The sequence below is a fragment of the Nannospalax galili genome, unplaced genomic scaffold (assembly GCF_000622305.1).
Source record: "Nannospalax galili isolate Female #2095 unplaced genomic scaffold, S.galili_v1.0 scaffold290, whole genome shotgun sequence".
Lineage (NCBI taxonomy): Eukaryota > Metazoa > Chordata > Mammalia > Rodentia > Spalacidae > Nannospalax > Nannospalax galili.
The window spans coordinates 7,369,229-7,395,767 of NW_008331486.1; the positions used below are offsets into that span (position 1 = coordinate 7,369,229).

At 51.5% G+C, this 26,539-nt stretch overlaps 3 protein-coding genes across 6 annotated transcripts in view; 2 read left to right on the top strand and 1 right to left on the bottom strand.

Moving 5' to 3' along the window:
- Nucleotides 1-4,603, top strand: part of CUNH9orf78 (chromosome unknown C9orf78 homolog) — an 8,873-nt gene extending 4,270 nt beyond the window's left edge. The window contains exons 5-10 of one of the 2 annotated variants that reach the window (XM_029560153.1): nucleotides 430-500; nucleotides 752-829; nucleotides 2,190-2,387; nucleotides 3,436-3,572; nucleotides 3,740-3,838; nucleotides 4,222-4,603. In XM_029560153.1, the coding sequence (XP_029416013.1) occupies nucleotides 430-500; nucleotides 752-829; nucleotides 2,190-2,387; nucleotides 3,436-3,572; nucleotides 3,740-3,838; nucleotides 4,222-4,313 (675 nt within the window). In that variant the 3' untranslated portion in view covers nucleotides 4,314-4,603. The remainder of the gene's footprint in view (nucleotides 1-429; nucleotides 501-751; nucleotides 830-2,189; nucleotides 2,388-3,435; nucleotides 3,573-3,739; nucleotides 3,839-4,221) is intronic. The other variant, XM_008825897.3, reaches the window with a different exon arrangement.
- Nucleotides 4,604-5,892: 1,289 nt separating this feature from the next.
- Tor1a (torsin family 1 member A) lies at nucleotides 5,893-15,258 on the top strand. Its single transcript, XM_008825921.3, has 5 exons — nucleotides 5,893-6,133; nucleotides 6,432-6,697; nucleotides 10,408-10,583; nucleotides 10,680-10,807; nucleotides 13,764-15,258. Exons 1-5 carry the CDS (start codon nucleotides 5,953-5,955, stop codon nucleotides 14,012-14,014), a joined length of 1,002 nt encoding a protein of 333 aa, XP_008824143.1. The 5' UTR covers nucleotides 5,893-5,952; the 3' UTR covers nucleotides 14,015-15,258.
- Nucleotides 15,259-15,628: 370 nt separating this feature from the next.
- Nucleotides 15,629-22,794, bottom strand: Tor1b (torsin family 1 member B). Of its 3 annotated transcripts, none has more exons than XM_017796467.2 (5): nucleotides 22,535-22,794; nucleotides 21,797-22,062; nucleotides 18,766-18,941; nucleotides 18,023-18,150; nucleotides 15,629-17,622 (listed from the first exon to the last, which is right to left on the bottom strand). In XM_017796467.2, the coding sequence occupies exons 1-5, from the start codon at nucleotides 22,725-22,727 to the stop codon at nucleotides 17,486-17,488; spliced, it is 900 nt and encodes a 299-aa protein (XP_017651956.1). In that variant the 5' UTR covers nucleotides 22,728-22,794; the 3' UTR covers nucleotides 15,629-17,485. The 3 variants fall into 3 exon arrangements, with proteins under 3 accessions (XP_017651956.1, XP_008824132.1, XP_029416029.1); XM_008825910.3 differs by having other exon boundaries at nucleotides 15,629-17,800; XM_029560169.1 differs by lacking the exons at nucleotides 15,629-17,622; nucleotides 18,766-18,941 and having other exon boundaries at nucleotides 18,020-18,150.
- Between the last annotated feature and the right edge of the window lie 3,745 nt (nucleotides 22,795-26,539).

The window sequence follows — 26,539 nt, forward strand, 5'->3', positions numbered from 1 at the left end:
TAGTGAGTTCCAGGACAGCTGGGGCTACAGGGAGACCCTGTCTCAAAAAGACAAAATAAATAAACAAAATAAAAATAAATAAGAAGAAGGGGGGAAAAAAGAACACTTGCTGTTCCTGCAGAAGACTCAGGTTTGATTCCCAGCACCCATATTGGGCAGCTCAGCCCCCTGTATTTCCAATTCCAGGGTCTATGATGTCCCCTTCCAGTCTCAGGCACCTGCATACACATGTACATATATAGACTCAGCCCCCCCCCACACACACATATAAAATGTAAAGGTGGAGAAGGGTTGAGGAAGACACCCAGTGTTGACTCCTGACCTCCACACTCACTTACACATGTGCGCATGCACCTGCACACACGGAGATAATCACAACAACTGCTGCTGTTCTAGATGCGTCCTCTAAGCTGTGTTTGCTTTTTGCAGGATGATCCCTTTCAAATGAAGACGGGTGGCATGGTGGACATGAAGAAGCTGAAGGAAAGGGGCAAAGATAAGTAAGTGGAGAGCGCATACACACACACACACGCACACATGAACTTAAATATTACAGAAGTCTTCAGTCATTCCCTGAGCATTAGCAGAGGCCCCCAGTTGCTTGCACAGGTCTCTAGGGTTTCTTTTATTTCCACCCCATGCCATGTCATGTTTTTTCCCAGCCATTAGCAGGATAGTGGTCTTCCTGCTGAGTCCCAGTCATTCTCATATAACTGGGCCTGACTGACTGACCTGCTCCCTGCTCTCTCAGGGTCAGTGAAGAGGAGGACCTGCACTTGGGAACGTCGTTTTCCGCAGAAACCAACCGGAGGGACGAGGATGCAGACATGTAGGTACCACTGTGTCCGGGTCTGTGAGTACTGGGGTTGGGCAGAGTCACAGATGAAACATGGTTCCAGTATTTTCTGGAAGGTGTAAATGTTGGCTATGCTTTCCCCACTTGCCAAGTTTAAGATCTGAAAGCCTCTTAAAAGTTCTTGAAGCTGGGCGTGGTGTCGCACGCCTTTAATCCCAGAGGCAGAGGCAGGTGGATCTCTGTGAGTTGGGGGCTAGCCTGTTCTACATAGGGAGTTCCAGGCCAGCTGGGGCTACAGGGAGACCCTGTCTCAAAAAGACCAAAAAAAAGTTCTTTAAAAGGCTGAGTCTTTGGATTTATGTTTCCCTCTGTTCCTTCTCCCCCTCCATCCTCCCCTCCCTATCGTCCTACACTGGACAAATGCTAGATCAGTGCTCTACAGCTGAACTACATCCCCAGCCCCTGGCTTTCCTGACCAGTGTATTTCCTCAAAACACAAGGATAAAACACAGACTTGCCACTTTCTCCTTTTCAACAAGGCCTTTGAAACAGTGCCAGGGTGGTCCTGCCTTAGAACCTTTCCTACTCTGAAGAGTTCTTTCTGTTTTCCTTAATAAATCCTGATAAATTTACATTAGCTTTCCTTGAATAAAACAAAAACATAAACGTAGTATCACTTTTCTGTCTTCAAAGGACTGCCTATATCATAACAACAGTAAAATGGTTGGCCACAACCTCCAATACAAGTGTTTTCAAACTTGAAAAAAGCTCAATCCAGGCATGGTGACAATGCGTGTATTTCTAGCACCTAGGAGGCCAAGGCAGGAGGATCTCAAGTTTGAAGCCAACAAGTTTATATAGTGTGAGACTTTGTCTCAAAAACAACGTTGGAGCAGGGGCTGAAGAGATGGCTCAGTGGTTAAGAGCACTCACTGGGTGTTCTTACAGAGGATCGGGGTTCGATTCTCAGCACCCACATGTCAGCTAACAACTGGAGTCTGTAACTCCAGTTCCAGGAGATCTGACACCCTCTTCTGATCTCATTGGGTATTGCACGACTGGGGTGTACTTAACATGCAGGCATGCAGTATGCTTATACACATAAAATAAAAATAAAATATTTTTTAAAAAAAACAAAAAAGCTTCCAGAGCCAGGCATGGTGGCACATGACTTTAATCCCAAGGCTGGGAAGGCAGAGGCAGGCGAATCTCTGAGCTCCACACTCATGCTGGGGCATGCACACTCCCATGAGCTCCACACACATGCTGGGGTATGCACGCTCCCACGCAAGCATACACACACAAAATGTTTTAGAAAATAGCCTTTAGCATATGGTGAGAGGATGCCCGCTGTGGACTAGCCCTCCCTGAGCCTATGGATTTTGATTCTCAGGATGAAGTACATTGAGACTGAGCTGAAGAAGAGAAAAGGGATTGTGGAACATGAGGAACGGAAAGTCAAGCCCAAGAATGCCGAGGACTGCCTCTATGAACTGCCTGAAAATATCCGCGTCCCCTCTGCCAAGAAGACCGAGGAGATGCTCTCCAACCAGATGCTGAGTGGCATCCCTGAGGTGGACCTGGGCATTGAGTGCGTCTCCAAGTCCCGGCTTTGCCCCTGCCCCCAGGAAGACTTGCTGTCTGTTCAGTTAGCAGTTAGGGTGTGGTTAGGTTGCAGAGTGCTTGCCTCCCATTCCCAAGGCCCTGAGTTCTGTCCCAACACTGAAAAAATACCAGCTCTGGATGGCTCAGTTGGTCAAGTTCAGGCATGAGGACTTCAGTTTGGTTCCCACAGCCCACATAAAAAGCCACGTGCAGTGACCTGCACTTGTCTCCCCAGCCGTGGGGAGGCAGGGACAGGAGACTCCTGGGTCTTCGAAGGCCAGCCAGCCTACTTGGTGAGATTCTGGCTAGTGAGAGACCTTGTCTCGAAATGAGGTGGGTGGCGCCTGAGGAATGATACCCAGGATCATCCTCTGGCCTTCACATGTACACACACCCCCACACACGTAAATTATCCTTGGAAACCTACAGACAAATTCTCGGGCAGGTTGTCACCAGGCGTTTCTCACAACACCTGGTCCCAGTGGCTGAAGAGCCCCTGACCTGAAGACAAAAGTATCTCTTTGCTCAGAGCCACCTGGCTTTGTTCTCTTCCAGCCAGAGCCTTGCAAAAGGCTCTCCCCTCCCCGCCATGAGGGTCCTTTCTTCGATGGGATTGTCCTGCAAGAAATACAGGGTGTGTGTCGTTCTGAGGATGGAGCCCAGGGCCTTAAACATGCTAGGCAACTTTTACCACCTAGCTGCAAGCCCAGCCCCTTATTTCCTCTTAATCAAGAGACCACCTCCTGTTCCATGCTCTGTGGCATGTGACCATCGGGTTGGGCCAGGCAAGGTATACACGTCTAATCTCAGCAGTGGGGAGGCTGAGGCAGGAAGAGAAGATCTTGAGTTCCAGGCCAGCTTGGGATACATAGAGAAACCTTAGAAAAAAGGAGAGTAGGGACAGAAAGGAGTCCACCACACTGTAGAGCACTGTGCCCCGGGACAAGTCCTTGTGCAGTGGGAGGTACCCAGCCTCACCAGTCACTTCCAAAGGCATAGTGGTCTCATGGGGTGCGGGCCTCCTGTCCCCACAGTGCTAAAATAAAAAACATCATTTCCACGGAGGACGCCAAGGCCCGGTTGCTGGCAGAGCAGCAGAACAAGAAGAAGGACAGCGAGACGTCGTTTGTGCCGACCAACATGGCTGTGAACTATGTGCAGCACAACCGCTGTGAGTGCTGCCTGCCCCATCTGGGGCGGCCCCGGGAGCCCTGCACCCCGAATTCCAAGAGGGTCCAGGAGCCCATCACCTCACTTTCCAAGAGGCGCCAAGAGCCTTTCACCCCCACATCCCCTGGGAACCCACTTCCTGTCTGATGTGTGCCCTGGTCTCTGCAGTTTATCATGAGGAACTCAACACACCCATCCGGAGAAACAAAGAAGAACCCAAAGCCCGGCCTTTGCGAGTGGGTGACACAGAGAAGCCGGAGCCTGAACGTGAGTACAGTAGCCCCAGATGGCCCCTGGGTGGCCTGTCTGGGCAGAGCTGGGTTGGGCATCTGGTCTGGGTCTGTGCTATGGACCATGGCCTTGTGCCTTCCCTTTTCTCAGCTGTTTCCTGCTGGGTAAATGGGGAGAGTCGCAGAGCTCCCCTCAGTTATTTGGCATATCCCCTGGGCTGTCAAGCACAGTAGAGACTTGTGCTGAAAAGTCTGTTTCAGTAAACAAAATAAAAGCTGCTCATAAATAAGAGCTACGTGGCAAGGCCCTTCTGTGCACTTGCACTGGCCTCAGGTCTTGGGGCTGCTGTGGGGTGAGAGGTCCCCCCTTTGAGGAGGTCTCTAGATTCCACCATGACCAGCAGCCTCTGTTCTCTTCAGGGTCTCCTCCTAACCGAAAGCGTCCTGCTAATGAGAAGGCCACTGATGACTACCACTATGAGAAATTCAAGAAGATGAACAGGCGGTACTGAGACGGCAGAGGGGGATGTAAATAGCGTATACACGCGCCCAATGCAGACAGTGCCCAAGAAAAGTGCTGCTTAGGGAGGTGACTTTCGGCCCAGACAGGGCTGCTGCGACCACTGGGATTTCTGCTTCTGGTTTTGGTTCAGAGACAAGAGTCTCCCAGGCTGGCCATGAACTCAAGACCCTCTTCCCTCCACCTCCCTACTTCTGGGATTATAGAGCTTTGTCAAGCACTAAATTTGTAACATTTTTTGAAATAAAACAATGTGATTTCCCTGTTTGGGGGCAAACTCTTCTCCTGAGTATTAGTAAATTGTATTTGTAAATATGTTGCCTTTCTCTTAATGTTTGCTCTTGGCCAGGAGGAACTAGCTATGTGTTGACTGTGATATTATTTACATTGTGTTTTATGCTTACACACAACCATGTCTTTCAAATGTTTGAAATGGTGATGAAAAATGCATCCTTCCCTGTTTGTAGTGTCCAGCAGACAGCAGAATGCAGGATGAGTTCCCAGAGACCTGGTCTTCCCTGGCTTTTACAGAGCTGCTTCTTCTGATTAAAAAAGAAAAAAGCTGTGTGGTGGTGCACACCTTTGATCAGAGCACTTGGGAGGCAGAGGCAAGTAGGTCTTTATGAGTTCCAGGCCAGTCTGGTCTATATAGTAAGTTCCGGGCCAACTACTGTTACATAGTGAGACTGTCTTTTTAAAAAAAAAAAAAAGGCTGGGTGTGGTGGCACACACCTTTAATGCCAGCACTCAAGAGGTAGAGGCAGGTGGATTTCTGTGAATTCAAGGTCAGCTTTGTCTACATAGTGAGTTCCAGGACAGCAGGGGCTACAGGGAGACCCTGTCTCAAAAAGAAAAAAAAAATCTGATATTTGTATATTACATTTGTCAAAATTCATGAACCACAATCGCTGATTAAAGCTCATAGTTTTGACATTGGGAACCTACTATCTTTAATTGATTTTTTTTAAATACGTATTTTTATGCCTGTGTGTGTGTACTTGCATGAGTTGATGTGCACCTCGTATGCAGGAGCTGGTGGAGACCAGAAGAGGGTGTTGGATCCCCTGGAACTGGACTTACAGGCAGTTGTGAGCCACCGTGTGGGTGCTGGGGACCAAACAGGTCCTCTGCAAGAGCAGTAAGCTCTCTCAACCCAAGCTGTCTCTCCAGCCCCTTATTTTATGTGTATGCATGTTTTACCTCCATGTATGTAGGTGCACCACATACATGCAGTGCTCACGGAGTCCAAAAGAGGGCTCAATCCCCTGGACCTGGAGTTAAAGAAGGTTATTAGCCCCGTGTCGGTGCTGTGCAAAGGGCAGCCAGTGCCGTGACTCCTGGGCCATCGCTCCGGCCCGTATTCTCATTAAAACAAAACACAACTCTTCTGAGACACTATTCGGCCCTTTGAAGGGGAGGAAAAAAGAGGAAAACAATGACCAGGATCTGATTCCCAGAAGGGATGGTGCAGAAGCCCCGGGGCTTCGCCCCTAACAAATATGGCACCGCCGGCGTCAGGCGATAGCCTGCCCGCCATAAAGAGGGCGGCCGGGAGCGCAGGAACCGGAAGTCGCGTCGGGCGCTGTGCGGACAGGGTCGACGCTGCAGCGCGCAGGGGCGCGGGTCGGGGCATGAAGCTGGGCCGGGCCGCGGTGGCCCTGCTGCTGCTGGCGCCGTGCGCGGTGCGTGCGGTGGAGCCCATCAGCCTGGGTCTGGCGCTTGCGGGCGTGCTCACCGGCTACATCTCGTACCCCCGCCTCTACTGCCTGTTCGCCGAGTGCTGCGGCCGGAAGCGGAGCCTCAGCCGGGAGGGTAGGCGAGCCGGGCGGGGGCCAGGCCGGGCCGGGCCGGGTGGAGGGAGCGGAGGGGCCGGACCCCCGAGACCGGCCGGCGGCCTCCCAGCGCCGCTTCCCCCCGGCCTCGGAGCACAGCCGGTGTGGGGCGCAGCGGGGCGGTCGCCGGGAGCAGCCGAAAGCGGCCGCAGCCCGGACCGGGCCCGCAGCACCTGCTGGACGGCCTTGCCGGCCCCTAGGCCTTTTCTGGAGCGCGTGAGCGGCGCTGAGCTTGGCCAGCTGCCTCTCCTGACCCGCTCTGTCCTTTCCTTCCCCAGCGCTGCAGAAGGATCTCGACAACAAGCTCTTTGGGCAGCATCTTGCTAAGAAAGTCATCGTCAACGCTGTGTCTGGTTTTCTAAGCAACCCCAAGCCCAAGAAACCTCTTACCCTCTCCCTGCACGGGTGGACTGGCACCGGCAAAAACTTCGTCAGCAAGATCATCGCAGAGAACATTTACGAGGGCGGACTGAACAGTGGCTATGTGCACCTGTTTGTGGCCACGCTGCACTTCCCCCACGCTTCCAACATCACCCTGTATAAGGCAAGGGCCTTAGCTGGACTCCGTGGATGATGATGCTGGCTCTGGGGTTTCTCACTTGTGTGATGGGATGTGGGAGTTTCATGTCAAGACGAATGAGCCTGAACATGGCTCTGTGTGTCAGTTCCTCTTTAAACAGTGTAGAAATTGCTGGGCCTGGTAATCTCAGCAATTCTGGAGGCAAAGGTAGGAGGAACTAAAGTTCCAGGCCAGCCTGTGCAATTTAGACCCTGTTTCAAAATAAAATAAAAAGGGCTGGGGTGGTCCTGTGGTGGAGCACTTGCCCAGCAGGTTGAAACCCTGAGGGGAGGGAGGGGAAGGGTGTGGAGGGCCTGTCAGTTACTGAGGGTTTGAGATACATAGAACAATAATATCATCAAAGCTTTTTTTTTTGTCTTTTTTTTTTTTTGAAGCAGGGTCTCTTTGTAGCCCCAGCTGTCCTGGAACTCACTATGTAGACCAGGCTGGCCTTGAACTCAGAGATCCACCTGCCCCTGCCTCCCAAGTGCTGGGACTACAGGTGTGTGCCACCATGCCTGGCTCAAAAAAATTTATTTATTTACTTATTTATTTATTTATTGGTCTTTTTGAGACAAGGTCTCCCCATAGCTCCAGCTGTCCTGAAACTCACTGTGTAGACCAGGCTGGCCTTGAACTATTTTTTTTGTTTTTAATTTTATGTGTATGCATGTATTGCCTGCATGTAGGTAAGTGCACCAGTGTCGTGAAATGCACTCGGAGATCAGAAGAGGCTGTCGGATCCCGGATCCCCTGGGACTGGAGTTGGACAAGTGGGTTTAGGGATTCGAACCCGAGTCTTCTGCAAGAACAACCGCTGAGCCATCTCTCCAGCCCCAATATATCATCAAAGCTTCATAGGTTTATTTTTTTGTTCTTGTTTGAGACACGGTCTCTGTGTAGCCCAGGCTGGCCTGGAACTTGCTACATAGATCAGGCTGGTCCCCAGCTCACAGAACAGAGACCCCATTGGCCTCTGCCTCCCAAGTGCTGGGTTTAAAGACATATGCCATAATGCCCTGCCACGGGTGATTTCTTTTTTTTTTTTTCTTTTTCAGTCTTTTGAGACAGGGTTTCCCTGTAGCCGCAGCTGGCCTAGAACTCAATTTTTGTAGACCAGGCTGGCCTTGAACTCAGAGATTCACCTGCCTCTCCCTCCCGAGTGCTGGGATTAAAGGTGTGAGCCACCCGGCCTGGCTCATGGGTGATTTCTTAAACTAGTCTTGGTGATATTTGGTGCAGTCAGTAGGGGCATAGAGTTTTAGGGGTGGACATGATCAAATCCAACTTAAAAGTCTTTGGGCCCCACTCTTTTTGTGAAGAGGAAACACCTCTAGAGAGAGGCTTCAGTTTGCTTTGACTTGGCTGTTTCGACCTGCTCTTGTACTTTAATTCGCTAATTAACAGCCCACACCCGAATGCAAGCCCTGACTCCAGCTGTGTCGTCTTGAGAACATTCATTACCGAATGGTGCTTGAGGGCAGACCTGTCAAGTGCTCGTCTTGTCCTCTTCTGCATCAGCCTCACCAGAATGTGTGATTTTTGGCAGGTTGTTTAACTTCCAGGCACCTGAGTTTTACCATGTCAGAGGGAACACAGCTGGGTGTGGGAGCGCACACCTGTATTCCCAGTGCTGGGGGTGCTGAGGCAGGAGGATCACACGTTTGAGGCCAGCTTGGGCTAAATAGTGAGCTTCTGTCTAGAAATAGGGAAAGAGACAGGAAGATGAGGAGAAGGAGAAAACCAGAGAGATCCAATAGCATTCCCTCGATGGCTTTGGGGAGGTGCTACAGCATGTTCTGTGGACGGTTCTTTGAAACGTGTGTTGTTAGCGCCTGTCCATGTTCTCTGCTACATAGGCTGGGGCAGGAGAGTGGGAAAACCTGGGCTGCTGGGCACAGCTGAGTGAATCCTGTGTAAACAGTGATGGCCCCATGGTCCCAGTAGGCCACTTGTGGTCACTGAACTCTTCTCTTAGTGGAGGCTGGTCCATACCTGCAGAGTTTCTGCTTAGATTAGATACACACATGGCATATTGTAGCCGTGAAGCCAAGGAAAAACCCCTAAGTAGATGTATACTGTAAACTTGTAATTTCTTTGTGTGTGTCTTTTTGAGACAGGGTCTTCCTGTAGCCCCGGCTGTCCTGGAACTCACTTTGTAGACCAGGCTGGCTTTGAACTCAGAGATCCGCCTGCCTCTGCCTCCCAAGTGCCGGAATTAAAGGCCTGTGCCACCTTGCCCAGTGAGCCCTGTATCTTTTTTTTTAAAAAAAAAGTTAATTTCTCCACTTCAGGAAAAAAAATCCTACAAATTATATAGAATTTTGGCTCCATTTTCTAAGGAGAAAGACTCAAACTATTTTTGTGTCTTACCTTGATTGCTTAATGTTGTAGGAAGTAGCCTGGGCTGGAGTGAGTGGCTCAGTGGTGGAACGCTGGCCTGCATGACTGATGCTCTGGGTTTATTCCCTAGCACCCTCCCCAAAACGCCCAAATATAAATAAGGGGTCTTTTGGAGACATATGCTGGCGATTGTAGCCCAGGCTGGCCTGGGTTCCTTTGGTTTTGTTTTTTTACTTATGTGGGGGGGTACAAGTGTTCTTTTGTGCGAGCATGTACAAGCCAGACGTCAACCTTGAGTGTGGTTGCTTAGGAGCTGTCTGCCTTTTTTGCCGGGGAGATGCTAGACTGGTTATCAGGCCCCAAAGATCCTGTGTTTGCCTCCCTGGTGCTGGTTCTGTGATAACAAGTGCATCACCATGCCTGGCTTTTTCTGGTGGGTACTGGGGAGTGAACTCAGGTCCTCACACTTGTGAGGCAAGCACTTAACCCACTGAGCTTGCTTCCCCAGCCCTGGCCTTGTACTCGATCTTTCTGTCTCGGCTGGGTTTAGAGATAAGTGCCAGCACTTCAGCCTCCAGTTACATTCTTATGGCATGATCCTGGCTGGGCAGATTTCAGAAATCCTCAGTTGTTTCAGAGACTCCATATCGCCCCTCCAGGCTCTTTCCAGACTACCGAGTGCGCAAGTTTAGCCTTCTCAGAAAAGAGAACCCTGTGCACTGTGTTCCCACCCTGAGTCTGAGCTTCTTCAGGCTGGACTGCAGAGTGAGGGACAGGGTGGCACCTGGTTCCCACCTTCTTCCCGGGAGACTGGCATTTTGAGCACTGGAGCTGGCTCCTGGCTGACAGCATCAGTGTGGTCTCAATGTTGAGTCATTTTAATTTTTTTGTTTGTTTTGTTTTTTGAGACAAGATCTCCCTATAGCCCCAGCTGGCCTGGAACTCTATGTGTAGACAAGGCTGTTCTTGAACTCAGAGATCTGCCTCTGCCTCCTGGCTGGGATTAAAGGTGTGGACCACCGCCTGAGTGTAGTCTTAAATGTGGGGCTTTGGACTTGGACAGGCTTAGACCCCAGCTTGGCTCGTCTTAATTTGAGGGTCTTGGGAAAGCTGATGAAGATCAGAGCCCTTGCCATAGCATGAGTTGATGATGCCGTACACACAGTGGTCATGAGGCACATAGAAGCACTTAGCACAGTGTTCCCAAAGTGCAGTCCTTGCTCCTAGCAGGAGCTGTTTGAATGAGCACAAGGGAGGCTTGGGTTCCATCCCAGGCCTGCACAGAAACAAATGTAAAGTTGTTTGAACTGCACTTGCTGAGAGCTCTGAATCGGTTTCCTCTTGTCATTCAGGATCAGTTACAGATGTGGATTCGGGGCAACGTGAGTGCCTGCGCCAGGTCCATCTTCATCTTTGATGAGATGGACAAGATGCATGCGGGCCTCATTGACGCCATCAAGCCTTTCCTGGACTATTACGATGTAGTAGACGAGGTCTCCTACCAGAAAGCCATCTTCATCTTCCTCAGGTGAGGCTGCGGCCGGGACATGATGGAAGACCCTTGAGCCTAGACCCAGGGTCTCGGGAGGAAGTGCAGTCCCCCCTCACTGCAGTTGTTTTGCAGCAATGCGGGGGCAGAAAGGATTACGGACGTGGCTTTGGATTTCTGGAAAAGTGGGAAACAGAGGGAAGAAATCAAGCTCAAAGACATGGAGCCTGCGCTGGCTGTGTCAGTCTTCAATAACAAGAACAGTAAGTAGGCCGCCTGTCACTTGCCCACCCGTAGTCCTAAGTTCTACCCAGCCTGGGAGCTGGGTTCAAATGCTGAGTGTCTGTGCTCCCCCTCAAACCCAGCAGAGTTCCTGAGGGGTGTCTGTTAGTGAGCCCTAGGTGACTCTTTGAACACTGAAGTTCAAGAAGTAGAACTCCTTAGCTGATTGGTTGGCTCACTGAGGCAGTGTCTTGCTATGCCAGGTCACCCTTGACCTCTCGAGTTCTGGGACCCTAGGCATGAATCACCACCCTCTGTTAGAAGTGCAGTTTTGAGCCAGGCATAGTGGTGCATGCCTTGGCAGAGGCAGGCAGATCTCTGTGAGTTCGAGGCCAGCCTGTTCTACATAATGAATTCCAGGCCAGGGGCTACAGGGAGACCCTGCTTCAAAAAAGACAAAAAAAAAAAAAAATGCTCTTTTAAACAGGGTAATGGTTGGTTGAACTCTTGAAAATCAGTTCCCTGTGTTCTTCGGCTAAAGGCTTCTCCTTGTAGAGGAAAAGCAGGTAGTCGAACCAAGAAGTCTCCAGGGGAGGAGAGGACGTGGACCCCTCCCCTTGTCTGCTTTGCCCTAGAGCTCTGCTGGCCATGGGCCTCCTCCTGGACCAGTCACTGAGACACTCCATCTGCTTGTCTCATTCTGTCTCCATGGTTACCGCATAGGGTAGATGCTTATTGTCCCACTTTACAGAGGAGGACACTGAGGCGCAGAGCTGTAGCAGCTTGTTTGTTGCCACACAGCCCGTGCGGTATCTTTGATTCTCGAACTGGAGCCTTTGCTTTCAGCCCAGCTTCTCCAGAGAGCTAATGCATGCTGACCTTTGGCCTTGAACCCGAGGAGGCGCAGAGCGGGAGGCTGACTCACTGCTTGTCTGACCAGGTCTTTGCTGTTCTCAGGTTGTTGAGGTGACAAAGCAAAAGGCCACAGGCCTCACTAGAAACACATTAGCCAAGAAATTCACATTGGCCTGTGTGGTGGCACACACCTTTAATCCCAGCACTCGGGAAGCAGAAGCAGGCGAATCTCCGTGAGTTCAAGGCCAGCCTGGTCTACATAGTGAGTTCCAGGCCAGCTGGGGCTACAGGGAGACCCTGTCTCGAAAGAAAGAGCCGGGTGTGGTGGCGCACGCCTGTAGTCCCAGCACTCGGGAGGCAGAGGCAGGCAGATCTCTGTGAGTTCAAGGCCGGCCTGGCCTACATAGTGAGTTCCAGGACAACTGGGGCTACAGGGAGACCCTGTCTCAAAAAGACAAAAAAAAAGAAAAACAGAAATTCATATGGAGTTAATGTCACAGGATATTCTATGTACATGTGTGCTAATGGACTATTACTGAGAAAAGACAAGGTTTTCGTAAAACTTTGAAAATTCTTCCTGCTGAAAAGCATGAGCACACGGAAGAAGTGTGGCCTCATATGGCGGCTCTGCAGCCACACACTCAGAACCACACTTTGCCGTGAGGCGCTCAAAGAAAGCCTGGGCACCGGGCAGATGAGGCTTGTGCAGCAGCGGTCACTTAGCACCTCTGATGTGCCAGGCACTGGTCTGAGAACTGGAAACAGTGAACACAACCAGGAATCCCACCGCGTCACAGAGCCTGCCTTCCAGTGAGAACAGAAAATGTGTCAGCAGGGCGGTTGTAGGTGTGTGTTCACTTACGTACGTGTGTACCCTCAAAAGGGAAACAAACAAGTTGGGACTGGGATAAGAGTAGGCTGTTGGTTGTTTTTGCTTTTTCCATTTGCACGTATGTATGGTGTGTGTACTTGCATGTTTGCATTCATGTGGATACACGAGTGCATGCGTGTATGTACATGTGGAGGCTCAAGGTTGATATCAGGAATCATCCTTAATCTCCATCTTACTCATTGAGGCACTCCAAGGGTCTGGACTCTGCCAGGTCCTCCGCTGCACAGGCCTGGCTCTGCCCAGCCCAGCCCAGCCCAGCCCAGCCAGGGATGTCTGACCCAGCACCCACTGGATGATGCCCCATGAGCTCAGAACACATCTTGATGTCTCTTCACTTGTTAGCCCCTGTGACCATGTTCCCAAAGCAAGCTGTGCAGAGCCCAGAGTCTGTGTTCTTGGTCCCCAATGGTGCCTGTGATACTCAGCGAGGACCCCATCCTGGCTGGTTGGGGTGGGTAAATGGCCATGACAAAGAACAAAATTGGTCACCAAGTAGACAACTGTGCAATGTGGAAGGCCTACTCTGCTAGGTGTGCACAGGGCCCTGGGGATGGGAGGGGTGGAAGCAGTGAGCACCGCAGTAGAGTAGGTAGCTGGGGGTCTCAGGTGAGGTCAGCCTGGGGAGATCACCCCTGGCGGAGTCCTGACCCTTGGGGTGCACACAGTCGGTGTTGCCAGAATGCTCTGGTTGGACACTGGTGGCAAGAGTTGCTTTCTACCCAGTTGCTGGTCTAGCCCATGAACCTCTGGGGAGAGGCTCATTTCCCAGATGAAGAGAGGTGGTGGAGTCTGTTCCTGGGGTGCCTCTCCTACCTTCTTCCACCTTTGCCAGCTTGTGCATGGCTCCCACCCACGCTGCCGTCTCTGCTGGTTCTGGACCCGAGCACACAAGGCTTGTGGCCCTCTTGCCCACCTCCCATCTCTAAGGCACACTTGAGAGGCCTTTCTGAGACTGCAGTGCAAAGATGTCCCTTTTTGTGAGACAGGGTCTCACTGTGCAACCCTGGCTGCATCTGTCTCCGTGCTGGGATTGAAGGCATGTGCTACCACACCCAGCCAAAAGTGTCCCTTTTATGTCACCCTGCCCTGCTGTCACAGCAGTATCACAAGCTGTAGGTGTTGGTGGGCAGCTCCCTGACCCATCTCCTATGTACAGAGGCCACCAAGGGCCCTGGCCCAGGAAACACCATTAAGCATGTGGTGGATAGGTGGACCGGGTGGGTCTTGACTGGCACCTTCTGTCTCCCCAGGTGGCTTCTGGCACAGCAGTCTCATTGACCGAAATCTCATTGATTATTTCGTCCCCTTCCTGCCCCTGGAGTACAAACACCTAAAAATGTGCATCCGAGTTGAAATGGAGTCCCGAGGCTACAACGTGGACGAGGACATTGTAAATAAAGTGGCTGAAGAGATGACATTCTTCCCCAAGGAGGAGAGAGTCTTCTCTGACAAGGGCTGTAAGACAGTGTTCACCAAGTTAGACTACTACCTGGATGACTGAGTCTGGGAGTCCTGCCCCCACTCAGTGCTCAATCCGTCCAGCTTCCTGGAGGAGGGCCCCTGGAACAGTCCTGCTGGCTCACCAGGAATCCCCGTGGGGACTCCTTCCATCCCTGCAGGTGGCCATGCCATAGGGATCTGGACATGACAGGGACACTGGAGCCTCCAGAGGAGGTAACCACCTCCCAACCCGCCCATGCTGGGCTCATGATTTTTTAAAGATTATGTTTTAATTTCAGGTACTTGTTTCAAGGAAGGATGAATAAGTTTTACTGCAAATGTGATAACTTTATTTAAAATGGTTTTTAACATGAGAAACCTCTCTGATTCTAAGCCTTTGTGTATCTTTTGAAATTGTCAATTCTGACATTAGCACGGGTGTCTGCTGCACAGAGCAGCATCACAGGGACTGGGGGCTATCCCCAGATGACCACAGCCAGCCCTGCCAAGGGGCCATGACATAGTTATCGCCCAGCATCCTCGCCCTGGGCTCTCAGTGAGGTGAATGTGGGAATGGTCTCAGTGACCCTGAATGTCTGCCAGGTCTAGCAGGGGGCCAGGCAGGCAGGAAACAGCTCTAGATTAGGCCTGGTGAGGGGCAGGGCTCCCATGGGTGTGGCTGCTGGTCAGCCTGCTCAGGGTTGGGAGCTAAGTTAATCCCCAGCACTGAAAAAAGCAGAAGAGGTTAACTGCTAGGTTAACCTCGGACCCCCCTCAGCCTTGGCCCGTTCTCTAGTCTGTTCAGAGCCCCCTTTTGGGGTGGCCTAGGCCTCCCAAGGGTGATTCCCAGGAGTCATGGGTCAGGTGTGACCTGAAGATGGAAGCCCAGGCTCTGAACCCTAACTGGGGAGCAACAGGGTCTTCTGAGTTTTGCCAAGTCCTGTCTATGGATGAAGCAGTATGGGGTGGTGGGTGAGAACTGCATTAGGCCAAGGACCAGACCTAGAAAGTCAGGCTCCCAGTCTTGAGCACCCGAAGTGGGCAGGGTAATGCTGTGGAGTTTAAACTCCAGGCACCAGTTCTGTCCTGTGACGGATCCACGTTATCAGTGCTCCCGCGAGAAGCCAGGTTAAGTGTGGTTATGTCAGATCTTGTAGACAGAACTAGAATCTCATGACTTACCAGTTCTGGGTAGAAGAGCCAACGTTCGGTTTCCTCACTTGAGCTGCATCAAGACAGCTAGATCACCCCAGGGCCTCAACTTCCCCTAAACCGACTTTCTACCTTGACTTTGGGAGGATGTTACTCGTTAGAAAAAGCTCATGGGGGCAGACCCCCGGAGCTCATTGGTCAGCCACTCCAGCCCGGTCAGTGAGCTCAGGGTTAGTGGGAAACCCAGTGTCGGAAAACTGAGGTAGCCACCTAACTTTGACCTCTGGCCTCCACATGTGCATGCATGCATACGCTCATACACCTCCCTCCCACGTGCAAACACCACATAGAGAAAAAGCCTGTCATCAGTTCAAGCACCTGACACAACTTCATCCTATCTGTGGGTTACAGCTTTAAAGCAAACACTGGCAGATGGTGCGGAAAGGTGAGGACCACCAGCTGCTTCAGAGCCTCCGTTCTGAGCAGACTCTGCCACCTACCAAATCAGCCAGGGAGAACTTGGTGGCACCTCAGTGTGCATGCTGCTTTTATTATTTTCATCCAGTAAGTCAATTCAAGCTCCTGGCAGACAGGTGGAGGAGGCTAGGACAGGCCAACCCCAGGCCTTTCCAAGTTACTAACCAGTAACAGCAGTCCAAAGGTGGTCAACACGTGTCCATGTGTTGCATCATTGTAAACAGGGAAGAGAAGCTTGTCTCTTCTTGACCAGACACCTGACAGCTTATAAAAGAATGGCCACGTGGCTCTGATGAGGTGTCATCAAACTCAAGGCTCACTTTGGCAGTTGTCTGCTGTTTCCAGATACAGGGTCTTCCTGTGTAGCTCAAGCTGACCTCAAACTCATGATCCTCCTGAGTGCTAGGATTTCAGACAAGTGCCATCGCTGGCCTTGTATTCACTGTGGCCCAGGCTGGTCTCCAACTTGAGGCAATCCTCCTGCTGTGGCCTCCCAAATACTGGGAGTAAAGGCATGTACCATGGTATCTGGCTTACCTTGGTATTTTTAAAGGACAGTGTGATATTCTGTAAGACATTTCCATGTTATAAAAATACATTTTATATATATAAACACTATACACCATCCTCACACTGAGCCCACAGCTGCACTGCAACTCTGGGGCAGGAGTCATGCTGGATGGACTGACTGCAAGGCTCATTTCCCAACAATCAGGGCAGCCCAGTCTGGCACTGGGAGTCCCCCAAGATGACGCCCCACTTCTTTGTGGGGTCTCCAGTTGTGACCATATAGTACCACTTTGCACTTTGACCTTTTTTTAATTTTTTTTTTTTGTCTTTTGAGAGCAGGTCTCTTATAGTTCAAACTGACCTCAAACTCACTTCATAGCAGAGGACGACGACCTCCTACAGCTGGGGTTGCACGTGTGTGCTCTCACACCCATGAACAATAAAAATGTCTACTTTTCATTTAAGAGAACCTGCGAATAATCAATTATTCCATTTTATGTCCTTCCTACGTTTTAAAATGTGTCATTTAGCACTTTTTTACCTAAAGTCAGAAGTAAAAACGTGATTTCAAAACAAAACAACACATACTCATGAAAACAGCATCTCCGGTGTGCCACTCCCCAGGAGCTGACTGCAGGGCTTGGCCAGGTCAGCACGTCTTCCTATACATTCGCCTGGTTCTGTGCAGCTGGGTGGGCTTCACCTTTCCATCAAGTGTAACAAACATGGGAACCAAAGACGTTGTAAAGATCCTACATCCTCAGTCTGATGAGACTAGTGAGGCGGCTGGGGATCTGGAAGTGACCACAGTTTAAGGCAAGCTAGAGCCCACACAGTGGAGACGGGTAGGGAATCCCACAGCTAGGGCAGGAGCAGCAGCCATGGCAAGGCACAGACCCAAAGGCCCTATGTCCTGGTGTGCGACAGGCCTTGGCAGAGCCCCACCACTCACTGACAGGTCAGCCCAGGTTAAAAGAACTTGGCATACAGTCCAGGCCCACAGGCTCTCCTCAGACACAGTCTGATCCTGGAGCCACCAACTCCGTCTGAAACATGTGAGGTCAGTGAACACACACTCTGGGCAAGAAAAAGCAGGAAAGTTGCTTCCAGCAGTGAACCCCGACATCCGGTGGCAGGAGGGCACTGGGGCCCTGTCCCAGCAGTGCTGCCTGTGGCAAGGCGCTGTGGGCCACAAAGGACCCCCCCCCCACACCGCGAGCACTCAGCTGTTTCCAGGCACTTGACTGCGGTTGGTAACTGAGGGGTTTTCAGAGTCCTTCAGTCGCCATCACGCTGCATGGGCAGATTAGTGGCCTTAAAAATTAACTCTTAGAGCATCTATTCCCAAGAGTAAAGTCCACAGGTGCAAATGTGCAAAGCCCTGAAGGGGTCTTCAAAGTGCTTCTACAAGGCAAGGCCTGGGGGGCAGGTCTCCCTGAATCCTCTCACCCTGAATGGCCAAGAGCTCAGTGGAAATCCAGCCGGGACTGCACAGTCTTACAGCCCTTGTCCGAGTAGATCTTCTCATCCCTGGGGAAAAAGGTCATTTCCTCTGTCACCCTGGTGACAACGTCTTCATCCACAGCAGCCCCTCGGGCCCGCATCTCTGCCCGCACACACATCTTCACATGTCTGTACTCCAGGGGCAGGAAGGGGATGAAGTAGTCGATGAGGTTTCTGTCTATGAGCCCACTGTGCCATAGGCCACCTGCAGAACAAGACACAGCAGGTCTCCTGTCACTGCCACTTGGCCACGCCCTACATCGGATCCTGTCTTTACCCCTGAGAGACTGTCAAGTGGCAAGAGTCCCACCAGGACACCCTAACACTAAGACATCTCCCTGTCAGTGAAGCCACAAGTGAGAGGGGCTGGCTGCCTAAGACGGCCCAAGATGCTGCGAGAAGGTGCTCCTGCGCCAGAGCCACTCACTGTGCTTGTTGTTGAAGACGCCCACGGACAGCACAGGCTCCAGGTCCTTCAGCTGGATCTCTTCCCTCTTTCTTCCTGCCCGCCAGAAGTCCAGGGCCGTCTTAGTTATGAGGTCCCCGCCTGCATTACTGAGTTGGCCAGAGAAGCAAAGACCAAAGTCACACTCCACGATCAACGAAGACTTCTGTCTCCTCACCAAATAAACCCACTTTAAGCTCTTTTCTCTGCTGGAACTGACCCCATGGCCCTGTACATGCTAAGCACATGTCATACACCACACTACATCACACCCTAGCCCCTAAGCTGTGTTCCCATGCACAAGTGGGCAACACCTCTAGCACCCCAAAGCTTTAATCCACAACAATTTACTAAGCGCCACCAAACAAAAATCAAAATGTCTGCTTGCAAGGATCTGAAACACTTTTGTTTTTGAGACAGGATCTCCCTATGTAGCCCTGGCTGGCCTAGAACCTAGAGATCTGCCTGCCCCCACCTCCTGAGTGCTGGGATTAATAATGTGTCACCACAGCCAGCTATGCTGTTTTTAGTTTGCTGAGAACTGACAGGAATGCTATACGTAATAAAATTGCCTCTTTGGGGACTACCTCCCCAGTTATCTGCCTGCCTAGCTTCTGGCTATAACTGAGCCAGGGACTGTGCTGGCACTCCTGTTCCTGGGAAAGTGTGCTGCTGGCCATGAGACCCTGTTCTGGCACTTGAGAATGAGGAGGAAACCTGCTGACCTGAGGAAGATAAAGATGGCCTTGCGGTAGGAGATCCCATCCACCTGCTCGTAGTAATCCAGAAAGGGCTTGATGGCATCAATGATCCCAGGGTGCAACTTATCCATCTCGTCAAATATGAAGACAGAGCTACCGCATGCACTCACGTTGCCACGGATCCACTTCTGGAGCTGGTCCTAGACCAACCAGAAAGAGGCGCAGCTCTGAGAGGCCATGACTGCCTCTGATCACCAGGGAACCACGCTCCCAAACTGTCAAAGTAGAAACTAGCTCAGGGAAAATGAGCCAGGGAAATGGCTCAGCAGGTGAAGGTGCGGGCCGCTGAGCCTGACCACCTAAGCTTAACCCCTGGGATACCACAGTATCCCAAAACCCACTCCTGGAAGTTATCATCTGACTTCCACACACACATGCTCTATTTTAAAGCTTAGGGGGTAGATGCAGCAGCGGCATACATCTGTAACCCCAGCACTCCTACATTAAGGTGGAAGTGGGTGGGCTGGCCAGCCTGGGGTATGTACTGCAGCACCAAGCGAGACGCCGCCTCCATATGGCACAGCACCTGCATGCATACCCACAGATGATAAAAAGTGGGAGCTGGCAGAGGCGAGTGCTCAAGTGCAGAGACGCTTTTCCCGAGATGGGCGAACTGAGGGCGCGAGAGGCCCAGGATACATAGGTGTTTATCATCCCCTGCTAGCCGTCCACAGCGTTCCTCGCAATGTGGACTCAAGTCTTGAGCTCACACTGCCTTAGTGCTGTGAACGCAAAAGAATCTGGAACCACCTGGACAGGAGCCTCTGGGGAATGACCTTGATTCTGTTGAGGTGGGAAGTGGCCGGGGCCCTGGACTGTACAAAGGGAGCTGAGAGACAGCAGCACTCGCCACTGCTTCCTGAGTGTGGACGTGATGTGACCAGCCGCTTCGAGCTCCTGCTGCTGCCTGGCCTTCCCTGCCATGCTGGGCCATACCCCTCAACTGTGAGAGAGAAGCCCTTCCCCCTGGACTTGCTTCTGCCAGGGTATTTTATCACAGCAACAAGAAATAAACCATGCCAGCAGCCATCCTGAGGAACAGGAACTGCATTAAGTCCTCCACAGGACAGGAGACCAAGGCTGTGGACCGGTGAAGTGAGCAAAGGAGCTGACCTGGGCAGCACGGAAAGCACCTGTTCCCATGTTTGCTGCCGCTGCTGTGTGTGTGTGTGTGTGTGTGTGTGTGTGTGTGTGTGTGTCATACACGTTTGTGTGCGCAAGTGTGTAAGTTTGGATTGTGTTGCTGGGAATGGAATCCAGGCCATTGAGTGTGCTAGGTAGGTGCTCTACCGCTGAGCTACAGCCCCAGCCCCCTAGTGCTTTCTTCAAACAGGCATCCAGGCAACGACCTCTCAATCTCCCAAATGTGGAAGATCCTGACCATGAACCACCTCATTTATCATACCACATTTCAACAGATCTGTAGTAACTTTTGGAAAAAGAAGAGGACTTCTGGGCTGGGGTAACTACCTGGTAGAAGTCACTTCCTTAGCATGAGTAAGCTTTGGGTGCTAGCTCCAGCACCTCAAAATCAAACAACCTTTCCCTTCCTTTTGGCAGTCTTCCCTGCCGTACAGTACAGTAACAGGACACACTCCGTACAGAACAGTAACAGGACACACTCCGTACAGTACAGTAACAGGACACATACAGTACAGTAACAGGACACACTCCGTACAGTACAGTAACAGGACACACTCCGTACAGTACAGTAACAGGACACACTCCGTACAGTACAGTAACAGGACACACTCCGTACAGTACAGTAACAGGACACACTCCGTACAGTACAGTAACAGGACACACTCCGTACAGTACAGTAACAGGACACACTCCGTACAGTACAGTAACAGGACACACTCCGTACAGTACAGTAACAGGACACACTCCGTACAGTACAGTAACAGGACACACTCCGTACAGTACAGTAACAGGACACACTCCGTACAGTACAGTAACAGGACACACTCCGTACGTACAGTAACAGGACACACTTTCATTTCCTTGTTCACTGGACTTGCTGCTTCTCATCAGGCCCTACCACACAGCAGGAACGTTAGCACTGACAAGACGTTTGCTTAAGTAAGAATTAGCTGGTATGTAACTTCATACCAGCTGAAGTTACAGGAAGACCGTCTCAAAAAGACCAAAAAAATGCCATGTGGAGGACCAGAAGGATGGGAGGAGCCAAGGGGACAAAAGGCCATTAGGGGAAAATCCTCTAGTGCACCTTGCACTGCAGCAGAGCTGGACAGCATTAGACAGGGCCCAAGCAATAGTTAACACTGCCCCACCTAACACTCTATGCCCCAGTGGGAATACCAATCCAATCACCTTGACCTGTTGTAGGATGTGGGTGGCTAACATGCACACTGAGAGACAGGAGACCGTGAGTTCAAGTCTCTGCACTGCCACAATGTCATGGAGGTTGTCAGAAGTCACCTTGCCTCTCTGGTCCGTCCCCGCCCCCAAGCCCCACTTCAAGTGCTGGGAACTGAACCTGTGGCTCACGCACACTAAGCTAGCTCCATCTTTTGATGGCAATAATGTTCCCACTTCACTGGATTATTTTGAAATAGTACAGAGAGAAAAAACTGTAGGAGAACATTGGATATGGTAGTGCACACCTGTAACCCCAGCACTTGAAAGGTAAAGGTAGGAGGATCCTGGGTTCAAGACAAGCCTTGGCTACACAGTGTGTTTGATGCCCACCATGGCTACGTGAGAGACACTGTCTCAGAAAACCACACACACACAAGCACACAAGTGCCTTAAGCTGAGCATGGTGGTAGATGCCTATTAGTTCCAGCCCCCAGGAAGCTGTGGCAGGATCTCAAACATCAAGGCTGGCCTGGGCTAAGTAAAGAGCCCTAACTCACAGAGCCTGGGGCTATTGCAAGCAAAACCAGGAAGAAACAGAGCCAGGTGGAGCAAGGCGGAGAGAAGCCAAGGCCCAGGCCAGTGGTGAGCAGGTCCCCGAGCCCTTCTGTCTTGCCTGGTACAGTTTTATCTTCTGCTCGTGAGGAAAGTGAAGCGTTGATACAAACAGGTGGACAAAGTTACTCTTCAGGCCTTTTGGATGAAGGTTTTCGGCCACAATCTGGCTGACAAAATTCTTGCCTGTGCCAGCCCAGCCATGCAGGGACAGGGTCAGTGGTTTCTTGGGATTTTTGTTGTTCCTGAAGCCAGTCAGTGCCTTCAGAATCACTTCGGTGGCTAGATGCTGTCCGAACAGCTTCTCCTCTAAGTCCAGCTTCAGGGCTGTGGAGGCCAGTCACCCGACAGAGAGAGAAAAATCCATGTTAAAAAGGTACCTGAAGAGGCAGGCGTGGTGGCGCACACCTTTGATTCCCGCACCCAGAGGCAGAGGCAGGCGGATCTCTGTGCGTTCAAGGCCAGCCTGGTCTGCATAGCCAGTTCCTGAAAAGCAGTGCTTTCCCAGCTGGTCAGACACAGGCACCGCTGGGCGAGGGATCCCTCGGGGCGTCGGCCAAGCCTCAGAGCCCGAACCTAAGGGGTGTGGAGCCAAATGATGCCACTTCCACGCCCAACACCTAAGTGTCTGACGAGGAGCTTAGGCGACTCATTCTTCCAGGGCTGGGCGCCAGGTATTTTCCCGCCACCCGTGCAGGCTGGGAGGCACACAGGGTCCCAGGTGGGCTGCAGGAACTACGCCGGCCGTCCTCCCGCCTGCCCCGGGGCTCCTCCCGGCCGTCCTCCCGCCCGCACCTACCGGACGCGTTGAGCGGCCGCTCCTCGTGGCAGCACTCGGCGAAGCGGCAGTACCAGTCGGTGTAGGACAGGTATCCGGTGAGCGCCGACACGGCCCCGATGGCGATGCCTACGCTCACAGGCTCGAACGCCGCCACCACGCGGGCGGCCAGCACAGCCCACAGGGCCGCGCTGCCTCCGAGCGCCCCCCGCATGCCCCGCCTCGGAGCCCGCAGCCCGCAGCCGCCGCGTTGGGCTCAGCCACAGGAGTACCGCAGACAGGGCTTCCGGTAGGATCGTCACTTCCGCCCATTCGGGCTGCAGCCATGTTGGTAAGGGGCGGAGAGGCGGGAGGCGCCATGTTTATAAGTGGCACGAAGCTGTCTAGTGATTGCTTCGAAGGAACTCCTGCCCTGACTTTTAGGGAGCTAACTTTCCCTCCCTCTCTCTCTCCTCTCTCCTCTCTCCCTTCTCCCCCCTCTCCCTATGTGCTCCCCTCCCCCTCCTCCCCTCTTCCCCTCTCCGCCCCTCTCTCCTCTCCCCTCTCAGAAGGACCTATAAGAGCAACCAGTGCTCTTAACCACTAAGGCACTTCTCCAGCCCTCTCTTTTCCTTTCTTTTCTTCTTTTGGTCTTTTTTTTTTGAGACAGGGTCTCCCTGTAGCCCCAGCTGTCCTGGAACTCCCTATGTAGACCAGGCTGGACTTGAACTCACAGAGATCCGCCCATCTTTGCCTCCCAAGTGCTGGGATTAAAGGTGTGCGCCACCACGCCCAGCTCCACTTTTCCATTTTTAAAATTTAAAAATTGTGTGTGTGTGTGTGTGTGTGTGTGTGTGTGTGGTGTGCATACATGTGTGTATACACCACAGAAAGGCTAAAGAAGGACATTGGGTGTCCTACCCTACTACTTCCCACCTTACTCCTTTGATACAGGACCTGTCACTGAACGTGGAGTTAGGGTGGTGGCCAGCAAGCCCCAGCCATCCTTCGTCTCTCGCTCCCACAGCGCTGGGGGTATAGGTCTGCACCTAGCCATGCCTGCTTTCTACACAGGTCCTGGGGATTCTAGAACTTAGGTCTTCGTGCTTTCACAGGAGGAGGTTTTACCTACCAAGCCATCTCTCCAGACCCTCTTTTTCTTTCTTTTCCTTTTTCCTGCAGCAAGCACTCCACCACTAAACCACACCCCCAGTTCCCAGAGACTTTCACGAGCCTTTCTCAGAGCCCCAAACTTGGCTTTGTTATCTCCCCAGACTGTGATGAGCACTTCTGAGATCTGCCCACCTGAGATCTGCCTTTTTCCTAACACTTGCAGAGAGTCCTCTCTGTGTTAGACCCAGGGCTAAACAGGAGGGGAACAGAAGTACATAGGGAGACCTGCTAGGGTTGCACAGGCAAACCCAGATGTTCATTCATTCTGCATGCCACGTGGCAGGCCCCTGGCTAAATGCTGGGACGACTGCAGTGGAGGAGACAAAAGTGACCCTGCCTTCAGAACTCACAGGCTGTGGGCGTGGCAGGCAAGGGGCCAAGGACCACCATTGAGCCATCGAAGTCCAAGAATCCTGGAACAGAGAGGGCTTTGCCTAAGCCGGAGATTAAAGGAATTATCCAAGCAAAAACTAAAGGAGTTGGCCAAGCAAAACAAGAGAGGTGGTGCGTTATACAGAGAACAGAATGTATAGAGGGTCAGTTGGGGGCGGGGCTTTGGGAATATTTCACTTACAGGAGGGCAGTGAGAGATGAGGATGGAGAACAGAGCAGTGCCTACAAGATAAAGGGCTTGCAACGGCTGAAAGGAGTTTAGCCTCTGTTCTAAGGTGGAATTGGGAGCCACAGGTTTTTATAAAAATATTTTATTTAGTATCTTTATATGTATGAGTGTATTTCCATGTATGTAAATGCACCCATGTTGTGCAGTTTCAGTGGAGGTCAGAAGAGGGCATTGGATTCCCTGGAACAGGAGTTATGGATGGTTGTTAGCTGCCATGTGGATGCTGGGAACCAAACCCAGGTCCTCTGCAAAAGCAACCAGTGCTCTTAACTGCTGAGCATCTCTCCAGCCCAAGAGCCATAGGGTTTTTAAAAACATATTTTATTTATTATTTTTATTTTATGCATATGTGTGTATGGCCTGCATGTAGGTAAGTGCACCTGTGTTGTGCAATGCCCACAGAAGACAGAAGAGGCTGTCGGATCCCCTGGAACTGGAGTTACAGACAGTTGTTAGCTGCCATGTGGGTGCTGGGATTCAAACCCAGGTCTTTTGCAAGAACAACCAGTGTTCTTAACTGCTGAGCCATCTCTCCAGCCCTGAGCCATAGGTTTTTAATAGGCACTCATAGCCAGCTCAGAGCTGCTGGGTTCTGCCTACTAGGCTCACCAGGGAGAGAGACAGCAAGGACCCAGAGAGGAGCCAGTTACAGGGGTCCATATAAACATTGTCCAGAGGAGCCAGTTACAGAGGTCCATGTAAACATTGTCCAGAGGAGCCAGTTACAGGGGTCCATGTAAACATTGCCCAGGCTTTGCCAAACTTGGTTGACTTCATCCTTTAGCCAATCTACCAACAAATATCCCAGGAACACTGGCTATGTATCAGACAAGTTTACAGCAGGGGACAGGACAGGCTTGGTTCCTGTCCTCACAGAGTTCTGTCTCATGGAGAGCTAGTAGGTATCTGTGGCCACGACTGTAATGCAGGTGTACAAACTGAGGTGGGGATGAGAGGGGAGCTCTCCTGCATATCTCAGTTGTGACCGAGGAATGAGTAAATATTCCCCAAGCAGATGGGACGCTGGAGAGGGAAGGGGTGGAGGTAGTCAGACTGAAGGGTCTGGGCAGGGGCAACCTGAACAATGGCTGGTGGTAAGAGTGGGGAATAGAGGAAGCCTCACATGGGCATCTACTGGACTGTGAGGTCAGAGCAGAGGTAGGGAAGACTGGAGGGCTGGTGGGTGCTAAACCTCCAGGCCCCTCTGAGCCATGCAAGGTCTCCGACCATGACTGTTGTTTCTGAGGTTTTAGGACAAAATTCCTGGATCCCAGAGCCCCAGCAAGCCAGACTGCCACCCATCCCCAAAACACCAATTAAGAAACAAGGGGCTGGAGAGATGACTCAGAGGTTAAGAGCACTGGCTGCTCTTGCAGAGGACCTGGGTTCAATTCCCAGCACCCACATGGTGTCTAACACCCATCCATAGCTACACTTCCAGGGGATTGGACACCCTCTTCTGACCTCTGTGAGCATTGCACAACCCGGGTACACTTATATACATGTAGGCAATACACTCATGCATGTAAATAAAATTAATAAATAAAAAAAATTTTTTTTGTCTTTTTGAAGCAGGGTCTCCCTGTAGCCTCAGCTGTCCTGGAACTCACTATGGAGACCAGGCTGGCCTCGAACTCACAGAGATCCACCTGCCTCTGCCTCCCAAGTGCTGGGACTACAGGCATGCACCACGATGCCTGGCTAATAAAATATTTTTTTAAAAAGAAACAAGTAGGGCCGGGCGTGGTGGCACACACCTTTAATCTCAGCACTCGGGAGGCAGAGGCAGACAGATCTCTGTGAGATTGAGGCCAGCTTGGCCTACATAGTGAGTTCCAGGACAGCCAGAGCAGGCTCAGCCACCTATTTTCAATATACATATTAAAGAAACAAGTAATAGTGAAAAGCAGATAAAGATTGAACCGTGTCACGGGGCAGGAGGTACAGATAAGAGGGTCCAGTGACCCCAAGTCCATCTCCTGGGTACTGATGTGAACTTTAGGTTTAAATAGACAACTGGGACAGGGAACAGAAGGCATGCATAGGTAAGCAGTCATGGTCAAAGGGTGGTTTGGTTGATCATTATCTCTGTTCTGCAGGGTGGTTCAAAGAAGTCCTCGCTGCTTGAAGGGACAAGCCAGTTTTCAGGAGATGTTTGCTCCTGCTCTGGCCTTTCTCCATAGATAACTACCCACACTTGGCTCACCAGTGCTTGGAGTAGTTTTGGTCCCTTGTCATAAGGATGTTTATTG

Bases quoted from the DNA above. Each gene is read 5' to 3' on its own strand.
- Tor1a (XM_008825921.3), top strand. From the start codon at position 5,953: ATGAAGCTGGGCCGGGCCGCGGTGGCCCTGCTGCTGCTGGCGCCGTGC. The intron at 10,584-10,679 runs GTGAGGCTGCGG...GTTGTTTTGCAG, and splicing joins GCCATCTTCATCTTCCTCAG to CAATGCGGGGGCAGAAAGGA. The intron at 10,808-13,763 runs GTAAGTAGGCCG...CTGTCTCCCCAG, and splicing joins AGTCTTCAATAACAAGAACA to GTGGCTTCTGGCACAGCAGT.
- Tor1b (XM_008825910.3), bottom strand. From the start codon at position 22,727: ATGCGGGGGGCGCTCGGAGGCAGCGCGGCCCTGTGGGCTGTGCTGGCC. The intron at 22,063-22,534 runs GTAGGTGCGGGC...TGGCCTCCACAG, and splicing joins GCGGCCGCTCAACGCGTCCG to CCCTGAAGCTGGACTTAGAG. The intron at 17,801-18,022 runs GTGAGTGGCTCT...CTTGTTCTGCAG, and splicing joins CGTCTTCAACAACAAGCACA to GTGGCCTATGGCACAGTGGG.